The sequence below is a fragment of the Glycine soja genome, chromosome 11, assembly GCF_004193775.1.
Source record: "Glycine soja cultivar W05 chromosome 11, ASM419377v2, whole genome shotgun sequence".
NCBI lineage: Eukaryota > Viridiplantae > Streptophyta > Magnoliopsida > Fabales > Fabaceae > Glycine > Glycine soja.
Window position 1 is genome coordinate 2,443,796 of NC_041012.1, and position 23,771 is coordinate 2,467,566.

At 32.3% G+C, this 23,771-nt stretch overlaps 4 protein-coding genes across 5 annotated transcripts; 1 reads left to right on the forward strand and 3 right to left on the reverse strand.

Annotated features, from left to right (window-relative positions):
• Positions 1–3,684: 3,684 nt before the first annotated feature.
• LOC114375552 (zinc finger protein ZAT9-like) lies at positions 3,685–5,015 on the reverse strand. Its single transcript, XM_028333354.1, has one exon. It carries the CDS (start codon positions 4,843–4,845, stop codon positions 3,979–3,981), a length of 867 nt encoding a protein of 288 aa, XP_028189155.1. The 5' UTR covers positions 4,846–5,015; the 3' UTR covers positions 3,685–3,978.
• An 8,633-nt stretch (positions 5,016–13,648) lies between these two features.
• LOC114373709 (WAT1-related protein At5g47470-like) lies at positions 13,649–19,034 on the reverse strand. Of its 2 annotated transcripts, XM_028331231.1 has the most exons (8): positions 18,063–19,034; positions 17,870–17,935; positions 17,178–17,291; positions 16,635–16,881; positions 16,415–16,570; positions 15,330–15,481; positions 15,152–15,243; positions 13,649–14,218 (listed from the first exon to the last, which is right to left on the reverse strand). In XM_028331231.1, coding segments are annotated over exons 1-8 (1,032 nt in total). In that variant the 5' UTR covers positions 18,266–19,034; the 3' UTR covers positions 13,649–14,216. The 2 variants fall into 2 exon arrangements, with proteins under 2 accessions (XP_028187032.1, XP_028187031.1); XM_028331230.1 differs by lacking the exon at positions 13,649–14,218 and having other exon boundaries at positions 15,057–15,243; positions 18,063–19,033.
• A 323-nt stretch (positions 19,035–19,357) lies between these two features.
• Positions 19,358–21,324, forward strand: LOC114375349 (putative pentatricopeptide repeat-containing protein At5g47460). Its single transcript, XM_028333126.1, has one exon. It carries the CDS (start codon positions 19,497–19,499, stop codon positions 21,252–21,254), a length of 1,758 nt encoding a protein of 585 aa, XP_028188927.1. The 5' UTR covers positions 19,358–19,496; the 3' UTR covers positions 21,255–21,324.
• Positions 21,325–22,012: 688 nt separating this feature from the next.
• LOC114375161 (metalloendoproteinase 1-MMP-like) lies at positions 22,013–23,503 on the reverse strand. The gene has a single exon (XM_028332913.1). It carries the CDS (start codon positions 23,232–23,234, stop codon positions 22,146–22,148), a length of 1,089 nt encoding a protein of 362 aa, XP_028188714.1. The 5' UTR covers positions 23,235–23,503; the 3' UTR covers positions 22,013–22,145.
• Positions 23,504–23,771: the final 268 nt, after the last annotated feature.

The window sequence follows — 23,771 nt, forward strand, 5'->3', positions numbered from 1 at the left end:
TTAATGAGTAAAGTCCATTTACTGTTTGCCAATATATTTTATAGGTAGATGTAAAATATAAAAAAAGTTAACACAATATCGTGCATTATAAAAGTATTTATAAAAACATATATATATATATATATATATACAGACTATAATAATGTTAAAGAAAATATATTTTATTCATAAAAAATGTAAAAATACATAATTTGAACTTTAAAATTTAAAAACAGTTCAATTGATAAAAAAAAATATTTTGATTATAGTTAATAAAATATCGTTGTATTTAATGTTGTCTGGAGAAATTTCAACTCCTGTTGTTGTTTTGAATTATAGGCCCAATAAAAAAACATGGTCGCGTCTAACAAACAAATGAAATATAGCCACCGACAAAGGCATGTATAAAACCCATTTGAGAATGCCAATATTAAACCAAACGATGAGGTGATAAAGCAAAAGCTGATGGTGCTATTAATCGTTGACTTACAGGTTGGCCACCTCGCAACTCCTATCTTTCTCTGTTTTTTATCCTATGCTATGTGTTTAAGTCTGAATCTGTTGACCAGTATGATATGATCTGAAATTGGATATTTGAGCACTATGAATGGTCAATTGAATACCTTTTTCTAAGGTTCAAATGGGAGGATGGCATGCATGATAGTGATAAAAACCAACAATTGGATGCACTACGATTAGCCATAGAGTTGGGAACTTATATTTAGTGTGTGCCTTACTAATTACATTACATCTTTATATTTTGAAGTTGGTTTTTACTGGTTTATTTTTTTCAAAGTTTATTGAGGAAATAAAAAGAAATGATTATTTCTTAATAGTTACGGAACCTAAGACATACATTTTGGATTGGGCCTGCCAAGTGGAACTGGAAACGTACATACATGTTGCTTCGCTACTGTACTTATTATAAAACAGAAGTGGGTATAGCAATAGCTCTGTAGTGAACCTGGAGGCCCTTTGGACCGAAAAAATAGAAAGTAAGATCTTGAGGCCGAAGCCGATGTTTTTGAAACCTGGAGAGCCATGGGAGTGGATCCTTTGCAATGAAAGGAAAAAAATGATCTTTTGCAGTGTTGAAATCTCACCATTAATTTTTTAAAACTTTAATTTTATAATAAAAAAAATATTATATTAATATAAAATTTAATGAATGGTTAGGATTTTTTTGCAGTAATAATATCACCATATAGGATCCGTTCCCGTAAAGCCACGTAGATTGTTGGGAGGATCCAGCTGAACTATGGGGCAAATGATTGTAACTTGTTGTATGTTTTTAAGAAAACTTCAAATAGGAAGAGCAGATTGAATCAAAAGAAACGAAAGAAAGAAAAAGGATGGAGATTAGGGAAGAGAAAGTAAAGGAGAAAAGCTAGGACATAAAGAAAGTGAAGTTATTATCATGTCAATGGCATGAAAATTAAGAGCAGTTAAAGTTTCCGGAGAGACTGAGATTCAAGAATCATTAATATACCGGTTGTTTGGGGTCGGACCCATGACTTCATATGTCTTGTTGCACTTAAAGCGTTCAAGATTAGTGGACTGTGTATTCTTCTCGATTGTCCATCAATTAACCAGATCTTTAAATCTCATCATGTTTAAGCACTCAAGGATGAAGGACTATATACCGTATTAGTTGTTCATTGATCGACCCACAACTTTCAAGCTTCATTGCGCTTAAAACAAGTGTGGCTAAAGGATTGTGTATCCTTCTTGATCATCCATCGACCAACTAGGTCTTTAAAAACGTGCATATTGTTGATTGGTGTATAAACAACACATAGTAGTAACGTTATACCACTCCTTAACCCCCATATGAAGATGTAATGGTCATCAAAGAAATGCCATCACAAAGTGTCCATAATAACAAATTAATAGGCAATTAAGGACAAGGACAGGAACGACCATTAATAGGCTGCGGGAGAAGTCCGTGAATAAAAGTCCCTAAGACCGAGTTAAACAAGCAAGTTATGATCCTCTCAATTAATGTTCTTAGACTAATTCTTGTAAACTTTGTGTAAGACTTAGTTACAATAATACTTACGCAAGTTCATATCATCTTTCCAATCTAAATAAAGCATGTGTTTATGGGGGAAAAAATGAAAAAAAAAATTATGTTTTAGTTCTCACTTTAACAACCTTAGTCTCAGAAAAAAAAAATTATGACATTATAAGACACATAAATTTAAAATAAACAATTCATTTAAAAAATGATACATCATAAATGTTTTAATTGTTCTAATATAGTTGAAAACACATTAAAAACTATCCTATATGGACCTTAACACAATTAATAATTATTTTTCTGTTATTTTTAACAAATTTTGCACTAAATGTGAACCCAAGTAAAAAATCAATTACTGACAAAATTGTAAAAAATTACTACCTTTCCAAACTTGATTCTTTCTCAAACCAGTTTTCAAACACGGCCTTATAAATCATTATCACTTCCTACTAAAAAAATAAATACACTATCATCGTTCTAGCAAAGTTTTTGTGAAGCAAGACATCACATGCTGGAACAAAAGGCCACCGCTTTTTTTTTTTTTTAATTCTATTCCAACCGTTATTACTATCGTAAAGTAAACAAACACACACCCCTCCAAGCTGTTAAACGCTTATTTTATATTTAATCCTTCATTAAGCATTTGATCTGCGCGTATTCTATCTATCTTATCATAAAAATCTGACTATTTCTTCGATAAGAAGAGTACACTACGGGGCCTCCTCTTTCCACCCGGATTCTTCGTTCTGGTCAAAAAGGAAGATAATTAAGTCTTTCATAATAAAACAAAACTATACCTATCTCCAGCCAATTTTATTTTTTTTTTTATAAAAAAAGAACAGCACATAAAAATCGAAGGATTCTTTTCCAATATAATACCCCCCCCGGTCATCAAAGAACTAACAGCAGGCTCACAGAAAGGAAACGTATTTCAGCGTTTATATTGCCGTCTTGCAACTCCGTTTACGGAAAACCCATTTCATGCTTCACGCGATTTAAAGAAAAGACAATGATGAAAAAAAAAAAAAACCCAAGAGATTTAGTATTTTAAATTATTTTTTATCCTATCACTTTTTAAATTTATCTCTTTTAGATCTTATAATTAATAAGTAGATTTTTTAATTCCTAAATTTTATATTTTAATTCTCAAAAGATTCCAATAAATAAAAAATAAAAGAAAAATCATCAATTTTCTCCAAAATAAATAACAAATCCATATTAAGATAACTTAAAATTGCAATCAAGAATAACCTAGAATAACCCTAATGAACCTAACAAAGTAAAACCGAAGATTAGTTATAAAAAATTTAACTACATAATAACATGAGCCTTTTAGAAATTAAAATATAAACTTAAGAAATTAAAAAATTCACTTAACTATAACGACTAAAATCAATAAATTTGAAATAGATAATTAAAACTTATTTTTTTAGATCAAAAGTAGAATGACAGGTGAGAGATCTGGTGAAACAGAATCAGAGCACAAAAACGGAATTGAGCACTTTAGTACTTTCAAAGGCCAAAGCTGTTGGTCCACAACCATGAACCAAATCCCCGAAAACACACAACTTGCAACTAACTATGAATGCTTCTGTATATCGAGCCAAGACTCTTCCTACTACTAGCAATTTACTTCTTTTTTTAAGTAATCATGCAGGAGTAAAAAAAAAACTTGAACTCAACTCTAGATGACTGACGATGATTAAATTGAAATAATTTTGTATCAGTTACACATTGAAGGATGTTACCTACTAATTTAATATCATCATGTGTAAGTTCAGAGAGCCTAGGCACGACAGAACAGACAGACAGTTGGTGAAAACATAAATTATAAGCTATGATTGTACCATCAAAAGCATTTGATCTAACAATGAACACAATGAAATATTTTTTACCTACTATAAAAAAATGAAAAAAAAAAAAAAAAAAAAAAGACTTTACCCAGTTGCTGCAAAGAGAAGGAGAAGAAGAAGTAATAATTAAGCATCAGAAACAACACTAAGGTCGTCATCTTCGGCCGGAGCTGGCAAGTTGAGATCTATGAAGCTCTCTTTCAATCTAAAAGAATCATTGTTAGCGGTCGAAGACGAAGAAGGCATGAGGTGAGATCTCTTGTGGCCACCGAGTGCTTGACCAGACCCAAACACCTTGGAACAAAAAGGGCATTGGAAGGTTTTACTATCGTTACCTGAACCTTCGCAAATGCTTCTGTGACCGCCCAATGCGCGTGAAGATCGAAACGTCTTCCCGCAGCTCTGACACTTGTGCTTCCCGCGAACTCTCCTCAACTTGATCTCTACTGATCTCCCACCCTCTTCTTCTTCTTCGACAACATCATCATTACTAACAACGTTGTTAATGATGATGATGTTGTTGTTGTTGTTTTTACTCCATCGGTCTCTCGACAACATCATGAGACACATGGCGACATCTTCCTCGGGAGAAGTGTCGGAGACAGAGCTCACGGGCTCTGGCGACTCCATGAAACTGAGTTTGGCCTTTTTTAGTTCAGAATTCACGGTTCTTCGGGTCCGCTCGGATCGTCGGCGAGTTGGGTTCTTTGACTCCGTCTCGCTTTCCCTGTCTTGAACCACAGAGGCCATGTTAAACTCGGGATCTGCGAGTCGGAAGCATTTCTTGGGATTCTCTCTTAACCCATAAATCAGAGACTTTTCATCGTGTGTGGCTTCTTCTGAAGAGGAATTAGAAGAGAAGGAAGCAGCAGAGGGAGAAAGTGGTGGCTTGGGGGGAAGAGGGAGGGTGGCTAAGTGAGCCTTCATGTGGCCACCGAGGGCTCTGCCATTGGAGAATGTTCGGGAGCAGAGCTTGCATTTGTGCCGCTCCATTAGAGAGAGTCAGATACGTTTGTTTTTGGTTTGGTTTCTTTGGGGAATTTGGGAACTAAAAAAGGAGTGGGTAACGAGCATTCCTCCACCAATAAGACACACAACCCAAAAGTTATGGTTGTGTTGTGTGCATGTTGTTATTATTATTAAAATTAAAATATAGATGTCTCTGTGTACGTATTTATATGGGCTGTGATTTGGGAAGCGTCAACACAACAGATTGGAACACTGGCATTCATTGTTCGGTGGCACCAAAATTAACAAAGTGTGATCGTGAACAGGGAAAAAGAGCAACAACCAACATGCACACCTTGTCAGTATGGAATAACTTTTTTTCATTTACTGTCTTTCTGTTTCTCAAACTCTAAATGGGTCTATCAAAACAAACCCTCGTATTTTCTTTTACAAAATAGGATCCTATTCATCAGTATAAAAAATAAATTACATTGTAAATTCATCACAGATTACTGTGTATAATACTTATACTAACAGTGATTTTCTCATTATGAGACTAATTTTTTCAGCTGAATTCAATCCTCGCCGGCAAGAAACATACATATTAGTTTAAATAATTTAATTTTATAATTTTGTTGAAAGTTTTGTCTTTTTTAATTTTCTTTGATAAAAATAGATTCTTAATTATTATTAATCAAAAGTATCTTCTACGTTAATACTTTTTTAATCTAAAAATACAAGAATAAACACGGAGGCAACCTAACTATTGATAAGAGATATTTATTAATTTTATTCATTATCTTTAATAGGATCTTCTTTCCTAATCATATTTTTTTTATTTACAAGATTCAAACCTAAAATTTTGCTTAAAAGATACTAAATTCAGATCAGTCAAACCAACAACTTGTTAATAATGATAAAAGATTTAAGTAATATATATGAGGTATTAAAAAATACTAGAAGCATTATCTCTTTGATAGTGCACTTCTAATACTCCCTGGATGATTGATTAGAATTTTATTAAAAATTATCAAAATTAATTATTTTTAATAAATTTTAGCAAATCATAGAAAGTCTTTAAGCCAGATTCTCACATAGAGTGGTAACATTCCTCATGAGTTCTTAGGTTTGATCATTATTCATTGTACACATAAAAAAATACATGAATATTTCATCGTTATTCAATAACAGTATTTTTATCTCTTGTTTTTTTTTTTTAAAAAAAATATTCATTCAATGCATAGAAATTAACTTGTTAATACTGCCAAAGTACTTCAGATAATAATTACTGTAAACCATTAGGGAAAAGTGGCTAATGAATTACCATCATTCGGCGAAGAGAATTGGAACATATGAACATTTCTAATTGCAATTCAATGTTATTGACATTTTGTTTGGCTACTGTAATTCAATATTTGAGAAACAAACTATGCAGCTAAACAAAAGTTCCATAATCGACTAGCATTTGGCTGTGATATGCAACTCTCTAATAGTAAATGGTTGGTATTATGTTGCAAATTATAATAAAGATGACTATAATTGGCGTTCGGATACTATATCATCGTTATCATGCTAATGGAAACTTTCCCTTTTTTTTTTCTTTAACTTTTACCAAGTAAATAAATGATCAATAATTATCAAAATTAGCACAACATTAAAAGCTATCCGTCATACTTTGAAAAATATCAAGAAAAAATCAAAATTAAATTGCTTCTTAGCATGATGATCAGAGATATTTTGGTTCTGAAACAAAAAATAGTTGTCATCTAATAATAATATAAAATAGTTTAACATTATCATTCAATCATAAAATCATTTTTAATATTATTACAAAAGTTATTAAACTTATGGTAATAGTAATTTATTAATTATTGAATGATAATATTTTATTTTAAACTCTCGGTGCCTCACTGGTATATAATTAGACTATTTTCTCTTTTTTTTATCCTTTCTTATTGATTCATAAGATTTGACAAAAAAAATTAATTAGTATACAATTAAAAACTTATAATTCGAAAATTAGATTAATGAAAATTACTAGTGTGGGGGATAAATAACAGAAAGTGATATAAGTTAATCTTCCAGACACACGAGTAAAACCTAATATCCCAATATATAATCTTGTTAAGATATCGATTTTTTTCCCACATATATTGGGGTCAATATTTTCCTGTTACAAAATTTGATCCTTTCCTAAAAAGCGTGGTTTGTTTTTATCACATTTATCCCTGAATAAATTTTAAAATCTAAATCTCCGTATCTATAGTAAAAAGAAAAAAAGTTGCGGGATATATTTACTTTCAACCATTTGAAATAACAAGCTAGTATATAGTTAAAAAAAAGTCAGCAAAAAGAAATATAGTTAAAAAAATTGTTTAAACTCCTCTCCGCCCTCTTCTTTTTCTTGGGTTTTATAAAGATTTTTATTTCAGCAAATTTCATTTAAAAAAAACATTGAAATCAATGCAAAATAAAGTTATATGCCACAAACTTTGATATTATTTTTTTATTCCTTTAATTAGATATTCCAATAAATATAATTATGATTGGAGAAATATTATTTATGATTTTAACGACATGTGTTACTATTACATATCACTCTTAGCAAAATTTAAATCTCAAATCTTTGATTTGTCACTAAATTCATTTTAAAGGTAATTAAACTATACATTAAAATATCCATGAAATATAAAAAAAAAATAATTGGAGCAAAATAACCGCCCCCCAATCAATTATTCATTCATTTGTCTTCTGAGTTCTGAGGTTTTCGTACGAAAAAAGTAAGTATTTTTAACCTAGTAAAAACGCAGCAAAAAGCAATAATAGTGAGGAACTGGTGTTATCTTGAATTCTTTGTGGACAGCATGATTAATTAATGAATTAAATGTCATAAAAATTCTGTTAGTATAGGCAGCGCAGTGGTGTCAGTGGCATCTGTCCTAATAGCATGCATTTGGTGATTGACAACCTGTCGTGCGCAACCTCTCACCATGAGACATGTCAGTTTCATCTCGAATAATAAGATGTGTCTCCTTTCAGTAAATCCACTCTTTAAAATCATAACACGATAATACTATTATTTCACTCATTAAAATTATTAAATGGCGATTAGTTTCTCTATTACAAAATGTAGTTATTTAATTTCACATATTAGAAAATGGTAGGCCAAAAATTAAAAGTAAATTTTTTAAAAATAATTTCAGGGGTTATATTGACTAATAACATTTGCTTTTTTATTTCTTCCATTTATACCTTTTCTTATTTTTTTGACTTTTCAATTTTTTAATACATTAGGTTTAATTAATATTTGAAAATTCAAAAAATTGAAATAGTATTTTTTATAATTTCAAGAGTAAAGTTGACTAAGTTTATAGCTTGAAAGGCTAATTTTGATGTATTGTTTAATTTTTTTTTTCCATTTATTCCTCTCCTCATTGTCTTTTGCCTTCTCTTTTTAATATTTTTTAAGATATCAAGATACTACGTTAGATATTTAACTAATATAAATTGAGTCAAATTAAATTATTATTTGTGACAGATTTGCCTCAGACTTTTTATATAATTATATTCCTAATAATTTGACCTCTGCATTGTTCAACTTTTCCATATATTCATTTCCTTATTTTCCTTTTTCTTCTATTTTTTTTATAAATATCAAGATACTAAAATAGATATCATGAATATTTGATCATTTTAAAAATTAAAATAACATATTTTTTATAATTTCAATGACTAATTTTTTATATCATTCAATTTGTTCCATTCATTCCTTTGATCCTTTCCTTTATATTTTTCCCTTTCCTTAATATATTAGATATTAGATATTCAACTAATCTAAATTGAGTCAGATTTAATTATAATTATTACAAGTGATAAAAAAAATTTCTAAAGAAATTTAAATATAATTATATTGATAATAACTTTAATTCAAAAAATATAATTAAGTTAAAATAATCCATCATCGAATAACATATGTATTTAATGATTTGTTTCTTCTTAATTTATTAAACATACACAATTTAAATGTTAAAAAATAAAATAACTCGTAATAAGGAAACAATGTTAAAAAATGTCATGGTTGGAAAGTTGGTCAACTCGGATCTAATATGTTTGAATTCAGTGAATAAAAAGTTGATCAAGTCAAAGATAAATGATTTTTTTTTGGTTTACAACCCAAATGAATAAATTTGATGTAATACTGCTATTTTAATATTTATTAATTTGGATATGTCATAAAACTATCTTAAAATACACCACAACATTACTCTCAATTAATTTGAATAAAAACATCAAATGAGCCATAAAAATTGGCATGCCTAGTAACTCATGTGTGATATTTAAAACGTCTTTCTAGTTATATCACAAATCTTTTAAATAAATTTCTAAAGAAATTAAAAAATCTAGTATACTCGATATGTGATTTGATAAAAAAAAAATTATTATATAGATTCTCAATGAAAAATTATCATTCCATTTAATTTAATTGGGATTCCCTAACATGTCTCTTGAAATGAGTAACATAAAACTTAGAATTATGAATGTATTGAATACTCCCTATTAAAAAGGGAATTTGTCTATGGTCAATTCAATAATAAAAAATATGAAACTATAAATATAAATTTATAATTGTAAAAAAAAATTGTAAAATTAGTTATTCCATATGTTCAAATAAGCAAATATATCATGATTGCAGACGTCTATACACATCACATATAGGTTCAAGGACATCCTAACAAAACCATCGAGGCAACATTCAGATCTAAAAGATGGAATGAAATGATACATAGACAAGTAAATCTCTTATGAATTTTAGAATAATTAATCAATTTTTGAAGATTTTACATTTGAAGGGGAGTAGACTACTCAAAAACTTTATTTTTCATTTCTTTTCTGTCTTAATTCAGAATTGGATAAATAATTAAGAAAATAAAAAAAAATATGTGAATGAAATGTTGATATACTTTGTTACACCAAAAAAACACTGTATAATTAAGTTATTAGTTTAAATGTTCAAATTATAAAATTATACAATCACAATGATTTACTATAATTAACTTTTATGTGTTTGAAAAAATACAATTGAATTTGGAAAAAAAAAATCAATATGCTGACATTTTTTTTAGTCATTAGATTTTTTTTTTGTTCATTTATATATCTGACATATTTTTATAGCATTTTTTAGTCTTTACTATTAGTTTTAGTCAGTTTAATGATGTGATTAGCAAAATGAAAAATGAAGAATGTTATTTAAGATAGTTACAGTAATAAAAGAATATTTTGAATCAAGAAAATTAAATTATTTTTATGTATATAATCAGATCAATTAAGAGATGTATTTGTTGTTTTATATGAATAAGAATTTTTTTTGTTACATTTTTATATGAACTAGCATTGGAATCCATGCAATGCAATGCAAAAATTTTTAGTAAAAAAAAGAGAATATTTTGAATCAAGAAAATTAAATTATTTTTATGTATATAATCAGATCAATTAAGAGATGTATTTGTTGTTTTATATGAATAAGAATTTTTTTGTTACATTTTTATATGAACTAGCATTGGAATCCATGCAATGCAATGCAAAAAATTTTAGTAAAAAAGAGTGATAAAAAATATACTAATAAAATTAAATGTTTAAATTTTTAAAAATAAAAGGTGAAAATTGTCAAGTCATTGTGACGGCTTGATTACTTATGGTTTCATTTTATAATTTATTTTATTTTTTAATATATAATGAACAATAATTTTTTTTATTGATTTTAACATTGTTATTACTTTTCTATTCACTAATTTACTTTTAACATTATACTTTTTAAAAATAATTTATTTTCAATGTATTACTTTTGTTTAACGAGGATTGTTTGTTAATTAAACTGAATAATGATTAATAATAATGGGAAGAAGTTGTTGAAATTGATTTGCAGTGCTTGATCCCTGTGGACTTTGATCCAAACAGGCCTTGCCATAAATTAATCTTGGTATATATAATAGGCATGAGGCATTGCATTTTGCATGCGAAACGGAGAGATAGATGAGGGACCACGATCGACGACTAAACTTGACAGATTATAGAATGGCCCACATGCATGGCTACACCATTTACTATTGCTCCTCTTCTCTGCATTAACCAGATAAGCTTTTAGCTCACTCATGCCAATTGCTCAACTATAAATTAACTATTTTTTTACAACATGAACAGGAGTTGGATATATGTGGGGGCAGTACCTTTGTCAAAGGCAGAAAAAATCATAATTAATTATTTTACATGTATTATTATTTATATGAATTAATACTTTTAAAATATATATCATATAATTAGTTAATTACAGGTTTCTCATTATAAAATAATTAAGTAAATATATGTTAAAAATATTAATCTCATCAAGTCTTTTCCCATTTATACACCATTCAATAAAATGATGTCAATTTCGCCCTCGATCTTAAAACCAATTTGATGTTAAAAATAACATTGATGTGATGACCATTTAAACACGATAATGCTTAATTAAGTATTTGAAGAATCAAAAATGGATACTTACTTGATTAAAAAAAACTTTTGAAGAAAGAATTATTATTATTTTCGATAAAGAAGAAAGAATTTTCTATAAAGTTAATTATTTAGAAGAATAATATGGCGAACATATGAATACCAAAGGAAGAAGGCAAGAGTAAAACTTGGGTGAGTTATGACTTATGAGAATAAATTTTCATTTTTTGTTGGGCTCTGAAATGTCAGCGCTTCATTTGTCTTAGCAGACATAAGAATATTCACAGTATTATATAAACAAAGAGAAAGCGATGAATGGATAGTTGGCGGGTCAACTAGAAATTGATGTTGCATATATAATGCATCTTCTGGATTGGCGTTTAACCAAATTCCCGTAAGCCAAGGGCAAAAAATTACATCACAAGACTTTTCGATCTGATTAATTAGGAAATCAGATAACAAAAAATAGCCGAGGTTTGTGAAATTTTATAAATTAAAGATATAAAAGTTCCATTTGTTTCTTGTATCAAAATATTGTTGATTTGATGTTCTAAGACCGCGAGTCGGTGACTTGGTTGTTGCTGTTTTTAGTAATGGCAATTTGTGCTGGGAAGTCAGTGGCAGTCCCATGAGGAAGTGCTACAATTTATAATTACCACAAGAATATGCCAAAGTGATAACAGCCATGTTCAATTTGCAGTATTTATTTTATTTTAGGGGATGGTGTGGAATGAGAAGTCAATTTGTAATTTTTAGACTTTGAAAAAAAAAATATTCTAAAAATGAACTTTGAAGACAGTGATAAAATAAATATAAGTGTAGCTAGAAAAATGTAAAAGGATACATCCATTTTATTTAATTCACCCTAATATATTAGGTTTGGTTAAAATTATGGAGAAAACATTAACCATTAATTCTTACAGCGGTAATTAAGCTTTATGTAGTTCTGTTTTTTTTTACTACCATAGTATGTAAGGGCTGGAAGGAATTTTGACCGCTGGTTTCTAAAGGCCTCTCCCACTTAGTTGGATGGACATGGCATATCGGTGAAGTCGGTTACTGATTCTGCGGTAGGCAGAGCTTTGTTTTATGCCCTCTTCTCTCTCCCCTGCTCACCGGCAAACTCATTCAAATAGTATAAAGCCTGTCTAACAAAATAAAATAAAAATTAAGACTACCTACAAATCAGTACCAACATTGTTGTATAAAATTGATACATTCAAATTAGGTATACTAGTATAAGAAAATACTACACATACACACGAGCACACGAGGATTAACTTGCAATTATATATCACTTCAATTATTTATGTTAAAATGGAACAACCATCAATATATAATTAATGAGTATGTATCTATTATGGGTGTAATTCTTTAACGGCTGGGTATGTCCCGTTTATTATTGTATCATTTTGGGTTTAATATAATTTACATTTTTAAAAAAAAAAATGAGTATGTATCTATTATGCGTGTAAAATTGTTTTTGCATTGATAATCAATTAAATTTCTGTATTTTGCTACATTAGATCATATTGTTTTAATTAAATTAAAAACAAAAACCCTAAAAACCTTATAAATGAGAGTTGAGTTTTGAGATAGGGAAGTGGGGCATAGGAGGTTGGCCCAAGAAAATTGGGGTATAGGAAGGTGACCGGAAGAAAAAAAAAATGAGAAGTTGAGATTTTGAGACAGGAGAGTAGGGCAGAGGAAGATAACTGGAAAAATGAGGGATAGGGTTTTGAAATTGGGGGAGTAAGGTAGCTTAAAAAATGGAAGGTTGATGTTTCGAGATGATGAAGTCGGGAAAAACGGGGGCTGAGAATTGAGATGGGGAAATTAAATCCAATATGATTCAATTCAATTTATCTAGATTTAAATTGGATTGATTTACCACTTTTTTTAAATGGTCTACAATTATAAAAAATATATATGATCAAATACACAAATTAATTCAACATCAAACATTGGATATCACATATATAACTCATAAGTCATAACATAGTATTTGAATAAAAAAATCATGGGTATTTATAAATAATTATTAATATTTATCAATTGAAGAAGTGGGGTGTAAGTAACCTGTTGCCTTTCTTTTTATCAGAAAAAATAAGGTTAAGAACTCAAATTTATCAATTAAAAATTATGAAAAAATGCTTGTAATTAAAATTAAAATTATGAAAATAATATATACAGACCGTTTACACTGGGATGTACTATTTGTTAAATTTTATAATAATCATGTTAAGAATCATATACAATATAATCTTTTATTGATTAATAATGTAAAACTTTACATTCAGTACATGTCAATTCGACTTCGACTCTTCAAATTTTACAAGGATTAGAATTTGAGACCTGGAAAGTAGAAACGTAATTAACTTTTTGTATTGATACAAAAAATGTTAGTCACATGGATTACCAGATAAGAGTGAGCAATCTAAACTAAAATAATGAGGATCCAGGACCAAGACGTGAAGAAAAAGGTGTTGTCCTCAACTATTCGTACATATATGGCCGCACCAACCGGTTTATACTCTCACCAGAAAGTCACCATAAGCAACATCAACACAGCATAGATATATATACAACACAATGTGATTCAAGCAGTGAGATCTTTCAAACGACCCACCTATCTTGTCACAACATGTTTTTTTCGATATATTATTCAATTACATCCAACAACAGCAGAGCAGTGTCACGATATTTTTTTGCTTGTACCTAGCCAGGGGTTAAATTTTGCTTCACTTGCATCTTAAAATGTCGCACCTATATATATATGACCTAGAGATTTTATAAAGAAGAAAGAAAAACAACAACGGTGTCATGACTCATGAGTCATTGCTTCAAACCCAAGAGACCTCTGTCTTTCTACAATGTGCTCTTGGGAATTCTGTGTCACCAATACGTCAAAGGGAACAGCTGTTTCAAGATTCTGCAAAAGAAAAAGTTGAAAATATGAGTGCTTTTATTTTACTCAACTCCATTACATTCTAAAGCACATTGTTGAGAGCACATATTACATATTGCTTCCTTTATTAATAAATAAATCAATAGTTTAATACATGCTGATTGCCCGTTGACATTAAGCTTATTTAAATGCATTAGTTGTGTTGGGATCCCTCCTTAATTGGAGAGGTTCTAAAAAATTTTAAAACTTTTTAAAAAAGTATAAAATTTTTTAGAATATCTTGAAGCTGGTGAAAAAATGTGAAAACCTAAATATTCTTGAGATGTGTGGAACCTTCTAGAACTTTATGAAAGCGTATGGAAGGATATCAAAGGGAGTAGAAGAGTGTGGAAACTCCTAGAATGTGTGAAACATTCTAGAGAATTAATTTTCACCCTAAAATACAAGTAATCTCCACCATTCATTATGGAGGTGGAGTAATATAAACACGAGTAGAGTTAGAGAGCCTTTTTGAGAGAGAAGATAGATAACTTGAAAAATCTCTATCTTCAAGCTTGAGTGAACCATTATAGAGTCCGTCAATCTTGTAAATATATCCTTGTAATTCTAATTTTAGTATCATTTTGTACAGTGAAAAAATCTCCCTATTGGAGAATAATTATGTGCTCCCATTATTACCTTTAATTATTAAGTGTTTATGCTTCTATTATTACTTTTAATTATTAAGTGTTTATCTTAAACTTAACGAAGCAGGAAAATATGAGGTTTTTCCAACAAGTTGTTATAGCAAGGATTGAAATGAACCATATTTAAGCAATTTATTCTTATCTCATAACCGACTTAACCAAACCTCGTTTTTTTCCCTCTGCTTCTAGCGGGATGACACAAGTACATTTTACACGTTGACATTTGAAAAACACGTTTAAGATAAAAGAGGCGTCTCTGCATCACACTCACACTCTAAGCCATCTCCACCTGCGTGTCCTTCTTTTCCTTTGGCCCAAAGAACCAAGTAGAGCCCAGTGAACATGAGAAACATGCCTGCAAGACTGTTATACAGTGTTGTAGTGAGGAATATGATTTGCAAAAGTAAGTAAGTAGATACTAACAGTAGCTAGGAATCTTAACAATGTACCTTCCAATACTAATAGTGTCTTCTAGGGTAACTGCTGAGAAAACAACAGAGCAAACTGTACCAATTGGGTTAAACATGGAGACATACACTGGCCCTTTCTTCTTCAATGCCCACCCATTGAAGCTCAGGCATATTCCACTCACAGCTCCTGCCTGTGCATTTAGAGTTTTTATGCCTTTAACACCCATCACAGTGATAATATAAAAATTAAAAAGTTGCAAGCATTGTTGGTAGAAATGTCCATACATTATCCTTGCGAACATTTCACTAGATACCATGCTTTGCTAAGTAATAATGAAAATTTAAACCTAGATTACTCTATTCAATTCTCTGGCCCATGCTATCACTGTTTCAACATGCAAGATACTGAAATTATTAGGTGACTTAGAACCCCCAAAACCATTTATCTATGATTCTAACTAAATTGTACTTATATGTATTCAAGTTTTTTAATTTATGGAAAAAAAATTAATGAGTTAATTTCATGTCATGTGGAGATTAACATAAACATGAATCATATGATCTAAGATTACTTAATAATTTCTCATAAGAGTAAGTTTCAAACTAAACATGAAATAAATTATTTTGGTTCTCTATATATATTCTTCTTTGGACATGTTCAGGTTATTATTGTATATTAAATGTGAGACAAAACTTAGATGTCAATAATTAAAAAAAGAATTTAATGTTTATATATAATATAAAATAATTTTATACTGTTATTCAATTATAAATTATCGTTTGAATTACTTTAAATTAATTATTTTAAAATTCAAAAAACTTATTACATGGTAAATTATGATTGGATAAATAAATATAACTCTTTTTCTCTTAAAAAAATAGAGATATTATTTCATATGTATTTTTGGTGTTGTTGTTTAATTAGAAAAGTTTTATCTCAATAATTTACATAATAAAAAAGATTTCCATTAACTGACAATATGAATCACTGAAATGTTACTTTAATTATGATGGGAAAACAACAGATAAAAACACTTACAAAATTGCGTCCAAGTTTTGTTGTTAGGACACCTTTATATTCGAACCTTACAAATAAAATAATGAGACAGAGTGGGAAGAATTACCAGAATAAAAAAGCCAACCAAGTCTCCAGACCTCACAAGTAGCCAATTCATTTCGTTGTCTTCGAGAAACTGAAAAATTGCAGTCAAGAACGCCCCAATCAAGGACGTTATTGCACCCAAGGACATGGGTGCAGGAAAATCTCCAAGAGCAAAAGCCTGCAATAGCACCGATTTAAGTAGAATTGTATCCTCTTAATTTCTTATTTGATCAAAAAGTTACCTGCAGGACAACGTTGCTTGACAAAATGAAGACTGCAACCACGAGATAGAGGCAACCGAGTATCTTCTGTATGTCAAAGGCAAGACCAGATGGTAGTGGCGGTGTTAATTCGACTGTGGCATTTTTCACGGTTTCAGGATCAGAAATGCTTTGCATTATGCTCATTGTGAGAGCGCCCAACACACAAAGCAATGTTCCCAATATTTTTACTTTGCTATACTTGTTGCTTAAGTTGACTTTCTCTAACCTGCCCAATGCAAGAATTGTAACAGTAAGCTTTTGTGACATTTTTGTCTCAAATGTGCATTGTTGGAGCAGTAAGCATATTCCTTATTTTTGTCTCAAATGTGAATTGTAACATTTTATTGCTCTAACAAAATAGCGGTGCATATGTCCAGCTGTTTTTCCAGATATTTTTTCAACACATAATTGTTTTGGGCTAAAATAGTTGCATCCTTTGCAATAAACCCTTTTTATTTCCTGATTTACCCATCAATTCAAAGCAATAATAAAACTACCAAAACCCAAATAAAATAAGATTACCCAGAAATCCATGCGATGATGAAGATAAGACCTGGGGCAATGTTTGGCATAGCAGTTCCCATTGCTGGCGAAGTTAGATTGATTCCTTTGAGGAATAAATACTGGAAGATTAGTCTGCATAACAACGGCCATGAGAAAGAAAAACAACAACGTTGTATCATGTTTTAGAAATATGAAGAACCGAATCATAAAAAGGAAAGTAAAAAACTATTACGTATAATTAGAGAAGGCGTTTGTGGCAAAAAGATTGCAGGGGTGAAAAAAACTCCACTAACGTTAGAACCACTAAGGCAGAGAATTATTAATATTATAAATTGGATAAACCTTAAAATTATGGGATTGTTATATGATTTGACTAGTTGTCTTTCTTCTCCATAAATATCAATTAGGGAAACATTATTTCAATTTCAACTTTTATTTGGTTCAAAGTTCAAACACAACCTGCAATTGGACTGCTGAATCACTGAAGAGAGGACAAACAAAACAACAAAATAATCAACTTTGATGCATTACCGATATGTCATTCAATGATGTAATAGTATGAAGATTCTAGCAATTCAAAATAGTTTCCACTTCCGAATAAGAGACAAAGCGAATTGAGAAAATAATTTGATGCTTGAGGTAGAACCTATATGCGTAAAATATGGATTTCGAAAAGAAATGATAGAAGAAATTAAATTAGATTTCCTTACCCTCCAAATGAAAGAAAAAATAGCTGTGCAATAAATCTGAAACTGCAATGCTTGGGCCAGTTACTCCTGCAACAGATACAAAACATAATGAAATTAATCTTCAAATAAGGCTCATCTTGACTTAATATAGAAAGTTAAAAAAAAAAAAAAAGGAATTTCTACATTTCATTTAGGGGAAGTAGAGAGAAAGGACCTTTCAACAAAAAAAGCAATGGGGAATAGAATAAGGAATGTTGCCAAAGAAGTTAAAATGATAATGGTAAGAGAGCTGAATCCCAGTGACATAGAATAACTCATCAACACAGCATTCCCTGCGTAGATAAATTGGACTCCTATCAATCCTCCAATTATTGCTACATCTTCCATAGCTCCCCCACTCATCTTTTCCATCATCATCTTCACCTTTTCTTCCAAATTTTTTTTTTTTTATCAAAATGCCTCTTTGTTTTCTGTTACCAAGAGAGGATACTTATATTGAATCCTATCCTCTCTTCATTCTCTGTTCCGTTTTCTTAACAGCACAGCCAACAATGTCTTAAATCCTCTCCAATTGTGTTTTGAAACTAGATTGCATTTGTTTGTTTCACTTTCAGGAAATGGTAATGCGTGTGCAAGCAACTATGTTTCTTCTGAATTTGCATCTCATGGGAAATCTTTGGCTCATTCCTTGTTGGAACCAAGCTAACCTTCACGATGTTTGTGTCCATACCAACCTTGTCTCCCTATGGTCTGACCTGTTTTTATTTTGGTCCAGTTTTCTGTTGTCCGATATATAAATAGCGGTGATTGATTGGTTAGCGTTGAGATGATTCTTTTTTCTAAATCTAGATTTTTTTCCTCAAGAATAGAAAAGGATTACCCCTCCTGCTTTCTACTTAACAGATGAAATAGAAAATTTGATAGATATTTGTAAAAAGTTCACGAATGGTTTACGAAAATGTGCATGCAATGAACGGTGTGGAAGTGAGTTTGAATAATGTATTCCGTGCGTGCAGACATACATGTCTTGTGCCTTGGTGGTGCCCCTGCAACAAAAATTCCACCCCTTCTACGTGGGCATATCCAGAATCAAAGGTATAAATCTGAAAAATGAAAAACTAAATGGAACGTAGCTTAGTCCTCAAATAAATCAACGACAGACGCCTAACTATTTTTGGGTAATTAACCAAAACAGAGCGAAAAGATATTAGAATGGTCAGTTAAAACTTTCAACGATATATAACGCAGTGTTAAGAGAATATCTGAACATGTTTTTTCAAGTATTTATAACTTCAATAACAGAACTACTGTTACAATAATGATAACTATAACAGGTTACACATTATTTAAACATCAAACAACACTAGAATATCAAAATATTTTTTAATAGCAATTCTAAAATAATTAACCTCTTCAAACATACTACATACACTGTATACAAATTTTTATTTTTTATTATTTTGTTTTGCTTGCTTAGCATTTTCTTTGATCTTTTGTTATTTTCTGATACAATAAAAAAGGTTACAGATGTACTCTTGAGTCTTCACACACATTTTTCCTTCCAATCATTTGGGAACTCAAGGAATCGATATAGAATAAACACTCATATTAAAAGAATGAATTATAAGTAACTGGCACCGGGAAAGCCATGCGAAGGTTTCTCTTTCTCTATAACGAAGCACGAAAATTCCACAAACCTCATATTCATCTTGCATTTCCATCGCCCTTAGCATATAGTAATATCGGAGACAGTCATTTCAATTTGGTGGATGTTTCTGCCCAAAGTGGAACCAATGCTGAGTTGGCGCTATTTGAAGCCTCTCGTCGTGGAATTAAACCAAATTCCTTTGCTCTTGTTAACCTACTTGGATTAGCCAGTAACCTGAACTGCCCCTCATTCGGACAACAACTCCATAGTTATGTTATACGCTCTGGCTATTTTTCCCATATTCATGTCTCCACCTCTCTCATCAAACTTTACGTCAGAACGCACTCTTTTAGTGACGCACACAAACTGTTTGTTGAAATTGCTGAACCGAGCGTCGTTACTTGGAACACTTTGATATCCGGGTACGTCCACACCGGCCAGTTTCGAAACGCTTTGTCATTCTTCACGCTCCTAGACAGGTCCCACGTTTGTGCCGACGCAGTCTCGTTCACGTCTGCTTTGTCTGCCTGTTCCCTACTGAGTCTCTTCAAACTGGGAAGCTCAATTCATTGCAAGATAGTTAAAGTGGGCATGGCTGATGGCACTGTAGTTGCAAATTGCTTGATTGTCATGTATGGGAAATGCGGCTCTCTTGAACGTGCTGTTCGGATATTCTCTCAGACCATTGAGAAGGATGTTATTTCTTGGAATTCAGTCATAGCAGCAAGTGCAAACAACGGAGACATTGAACTTGCTTATAAGTTTTTGCACCTTATGCCCAACCCTGATACTGTGTCCTATAATGGGTTGATAAATGGAATTGCTAAGTTTGGAAATATGGATGATGCTGTTCAGGTTTTGTCAAGCCTGCCAAGTCCGAATTCGTCTTCCTGGAATTCTGTAATTACGGGATTTGTGAATAGGAATCGAGCTAGGGAAGCTTTGGATATATTCCGTAAAATGCACTTGAGAAATGTAGAGATGGATGAGTTCACATTTTCAATCATTTTAACTGGAATTGCTGGTTTGTCTGCCTTAACGTGGGGGATGTTGATTCATTGCTGCACAATAAAGTGCGGTTTAGATGCTTCAGTATTTGTTGGGAGTGCCCTAATTGACATGTACTCAAAATGTGGGCAGGTTAAGAATGCTGAATCAATCTTCGTCCATGCACTGCCTAACAAGAATTTGGTGAGCTGGAATGCAATGTTATCTGGCTATGCTCGCAATGGTGATTCTGTACGTGTTATCCACCTCTTTCAGTCTCTGAAAATGGAAAGAGAGATAAAGCCTGATGGTATCACGTTTCTTAACCTTATATCCGTATGTTCCCATAGTGAAATACCATTTGAGGTTGCTATTCGTTACTTTGAATCTATGATTGATGAATATAAGATTGCACCATCCATTGAGCATTGTTGTTCAATGATACGGCTCATGGGGCAGAAAGGAGAGCTGTGGAGAGCAGAAAGGATGATACATGAACTTGGTTTTGAGTCATGTGGGGTGGTTTGGAGGGCTTTGCTAGGCGCTTGTGGAACACAGGCAGATCTACAAGTAGCAGAGATTGCAGCTGCCAAGGTGATTGAATTGGAGAGGGATGAAGATTATGTTTATGTGATGATGTCTAACATGTATGCATCTTGTGGAAGATGGGAAGACGTAAATGCAATTAGGGGATTCATGAGTAGGAAAGGAATTAGGAAAGAAGCGGGTTCTAGTTGGATAGAAATAGATAGCTCTGTCTCGTCTCTATGAATCCACAAAAATAACAACTCAAAGAGAATATATCTGCCGATTTTAAAATCTATATATATTACTGATTTTCGTCATACTTTAGTTTATTTGTTATTTATTTTGGCTATAATTGTTATTCACAAAATTTTCGAAAATACTTTTGAACTTATCCAATTAGACATAAAAAGATATTTAGGTATATTCATTTTTTTTATAGAAAAAATTATTTCTTTTTTATATCAACTTGAGTGTAGACTGTAGAGTGTCGTTTCAGGTGTTACGTTCCGTCTTTAACTACTGGATCCTCAAGACCAATTGATGTGGAATAATTCCAAATTGTCAAGTTGGACCACTGCATTGGATAGTGAACGGATCATTTTCACTTGGCCCCGAGGAGGAAGAAAGGAGCCTTGGGCGGGTATGTTAGTTAACATTCATACCTATTACGTCCATGTGACAGTTATGTATATATATCTTCAATACAAAGAGATTCCTTAGTTCCTCCCACTAGACGGGTTAGCCAATCACTTACGGAATTTTATTCTATCCTCTTAGAACAACTTCGTAATTTTTCTTGGATTTCCCATTGGGTTGTTTTTTATTCTCCCAACCTTTTCAATCTTCTTCCCTTTTCCCAGGGGTCTTGTCCTACAATGTTGCCTCAAATCCAATCAAAAGCGCATTCACCTTTCCCTGCTTAAAAGTTATATGATGTACCTCATTTCTATGGAAAAAATATTCGCCAGAATAAAAAAAATATCTATTGTACCCAAAAAATCTAAGAAACCATATAAGCTATATGAATCACTAGGGCTTCGCCCATGTGATTGAACTTTAATATCTATCCTTTCTTTTACTTTTTACATATAATATATGATCAAAGAATGAAAATACATGTATAAAAAAAAATAATCAAGCACTTAAAAATAATAGGAAGAAGGCAAGAGGTAAAGTGAGGGTCCATTTATAGAAACCGGTTTCCAACCCAACGGCAGCGTTTAATGAATTCTGAGACTGCAACAAAGAACTAAAAGTAAAGTTTGGGTTAGAGCCGTAAAGAGCTTGGACTCCTGCCACGTCATCAATTCTCAAGTCAACCTTCTTTCTCCTGGGGCTGAGGCTCGGGTACATGACCGCTTCCTTCACCGAAGAGTGACCCAACCCAAGCACGTGACCTATCTCGTGCGTCGCCACAGATTCCAAATCAACGGCAACCCTCGACTCTTCGCGCTCGAAATCAACGGACCACGTTTCCGCCGCATCCAAATGGAATCTCCCATTCTGAGGGGAGAACGCGTGCGCCAAAACGCCTAAAACACCGTCGAACGGTTCTCCGTCGCCGTGATCCCCGAGGTAAAACCCGATCGTGATGTCAGCCCTATCGTACTCCGGCGTCTCCTGGAAACTCACCGGAATCACCGACGCCCACCGCGCGAACGCACGCTCGAACACCGCTCGGATTTCCGGCAAGCTCACGCGGTCGATCATGTTATACGGAGAAAAAGCATACGTGAGAGTCATCGGAGTTCCGCGCGTCCACCGCGGCTTCCCGTTGAAGTAAGCGAAGCGACGCGTGGCGTGTAATCCGTGCGGTGCGGCGTCGGAGACGCCGCACCTCGGCGCCACAATCGCGGAAATCGTGTCGGAGTCGAGTTTTCCGGTGACTGGCAAGCCGAGGCGTTTCTGGAAACGGACGAGAGCGGACTCGAATTGAGAATCGAAGGTGTCTGTGAAATTCGGCGTCGTTTCGGGGAGGGAGAGGTAACCGAAGCGGTGGAAGTATTTTTTCAGTTCCGCCATGCCGCTGACGTGGCTACCTCGCTCTGCGTGTAGGAATTTCGAGAAATCGTGCCACGTGGCGTTGTGCGTTACGGTTTTTTCAGTTTCGGTGGTTACCACGGTTACGGACTCGGGTACGATCCTGGCGGGAAAGCAAGGGCGCCAAAGGAAGAGGGTCATGCAGAGGAAGTACAAGTTGAAGTAACGGAAAAACGGAAACATAACTATTCGTTCGTTATGTTGCGAGGGAACAAACGAACGAAGAGCTCAATTATTAAGCCTCGAATAAAAAGAGAGGTTATGGAGAAACGGAATATGTGATAAGCGGTATTATCATAAACTGTGAGTTTAGAATCATATATATGTATGCGTATGGAGTTTGTCTTTGGTGTGATCCAAGTTAATTAGCTAGGCTGATAAAGATAAGAAGATTCTGCCTTTTTGGACGGGAGAAGATCGTGACTTTTTTTTTTTCAACTGTGATGATGGTGGGTAAACTGCTATTTAAATTATATATATTTTTATTTGTTTGCCTCGGGTTGTTGTTGTGTGACTGATTGAAATTGCAGAGCAAACCGGATATGAATCGGATACGGTTTCTTCGAGTTTAGTTGGGTTGAAGAACTAGACTTATGTTGGTTGACCGAATTTGGTGGTGCCGAATGGTTTTTGCTTGTGTGATACGACAAATACTTGATATTTGAGAAATAACTACACAATGTGTGACAAATAATGCCTCCTCGCCTTAATTCCTCTATT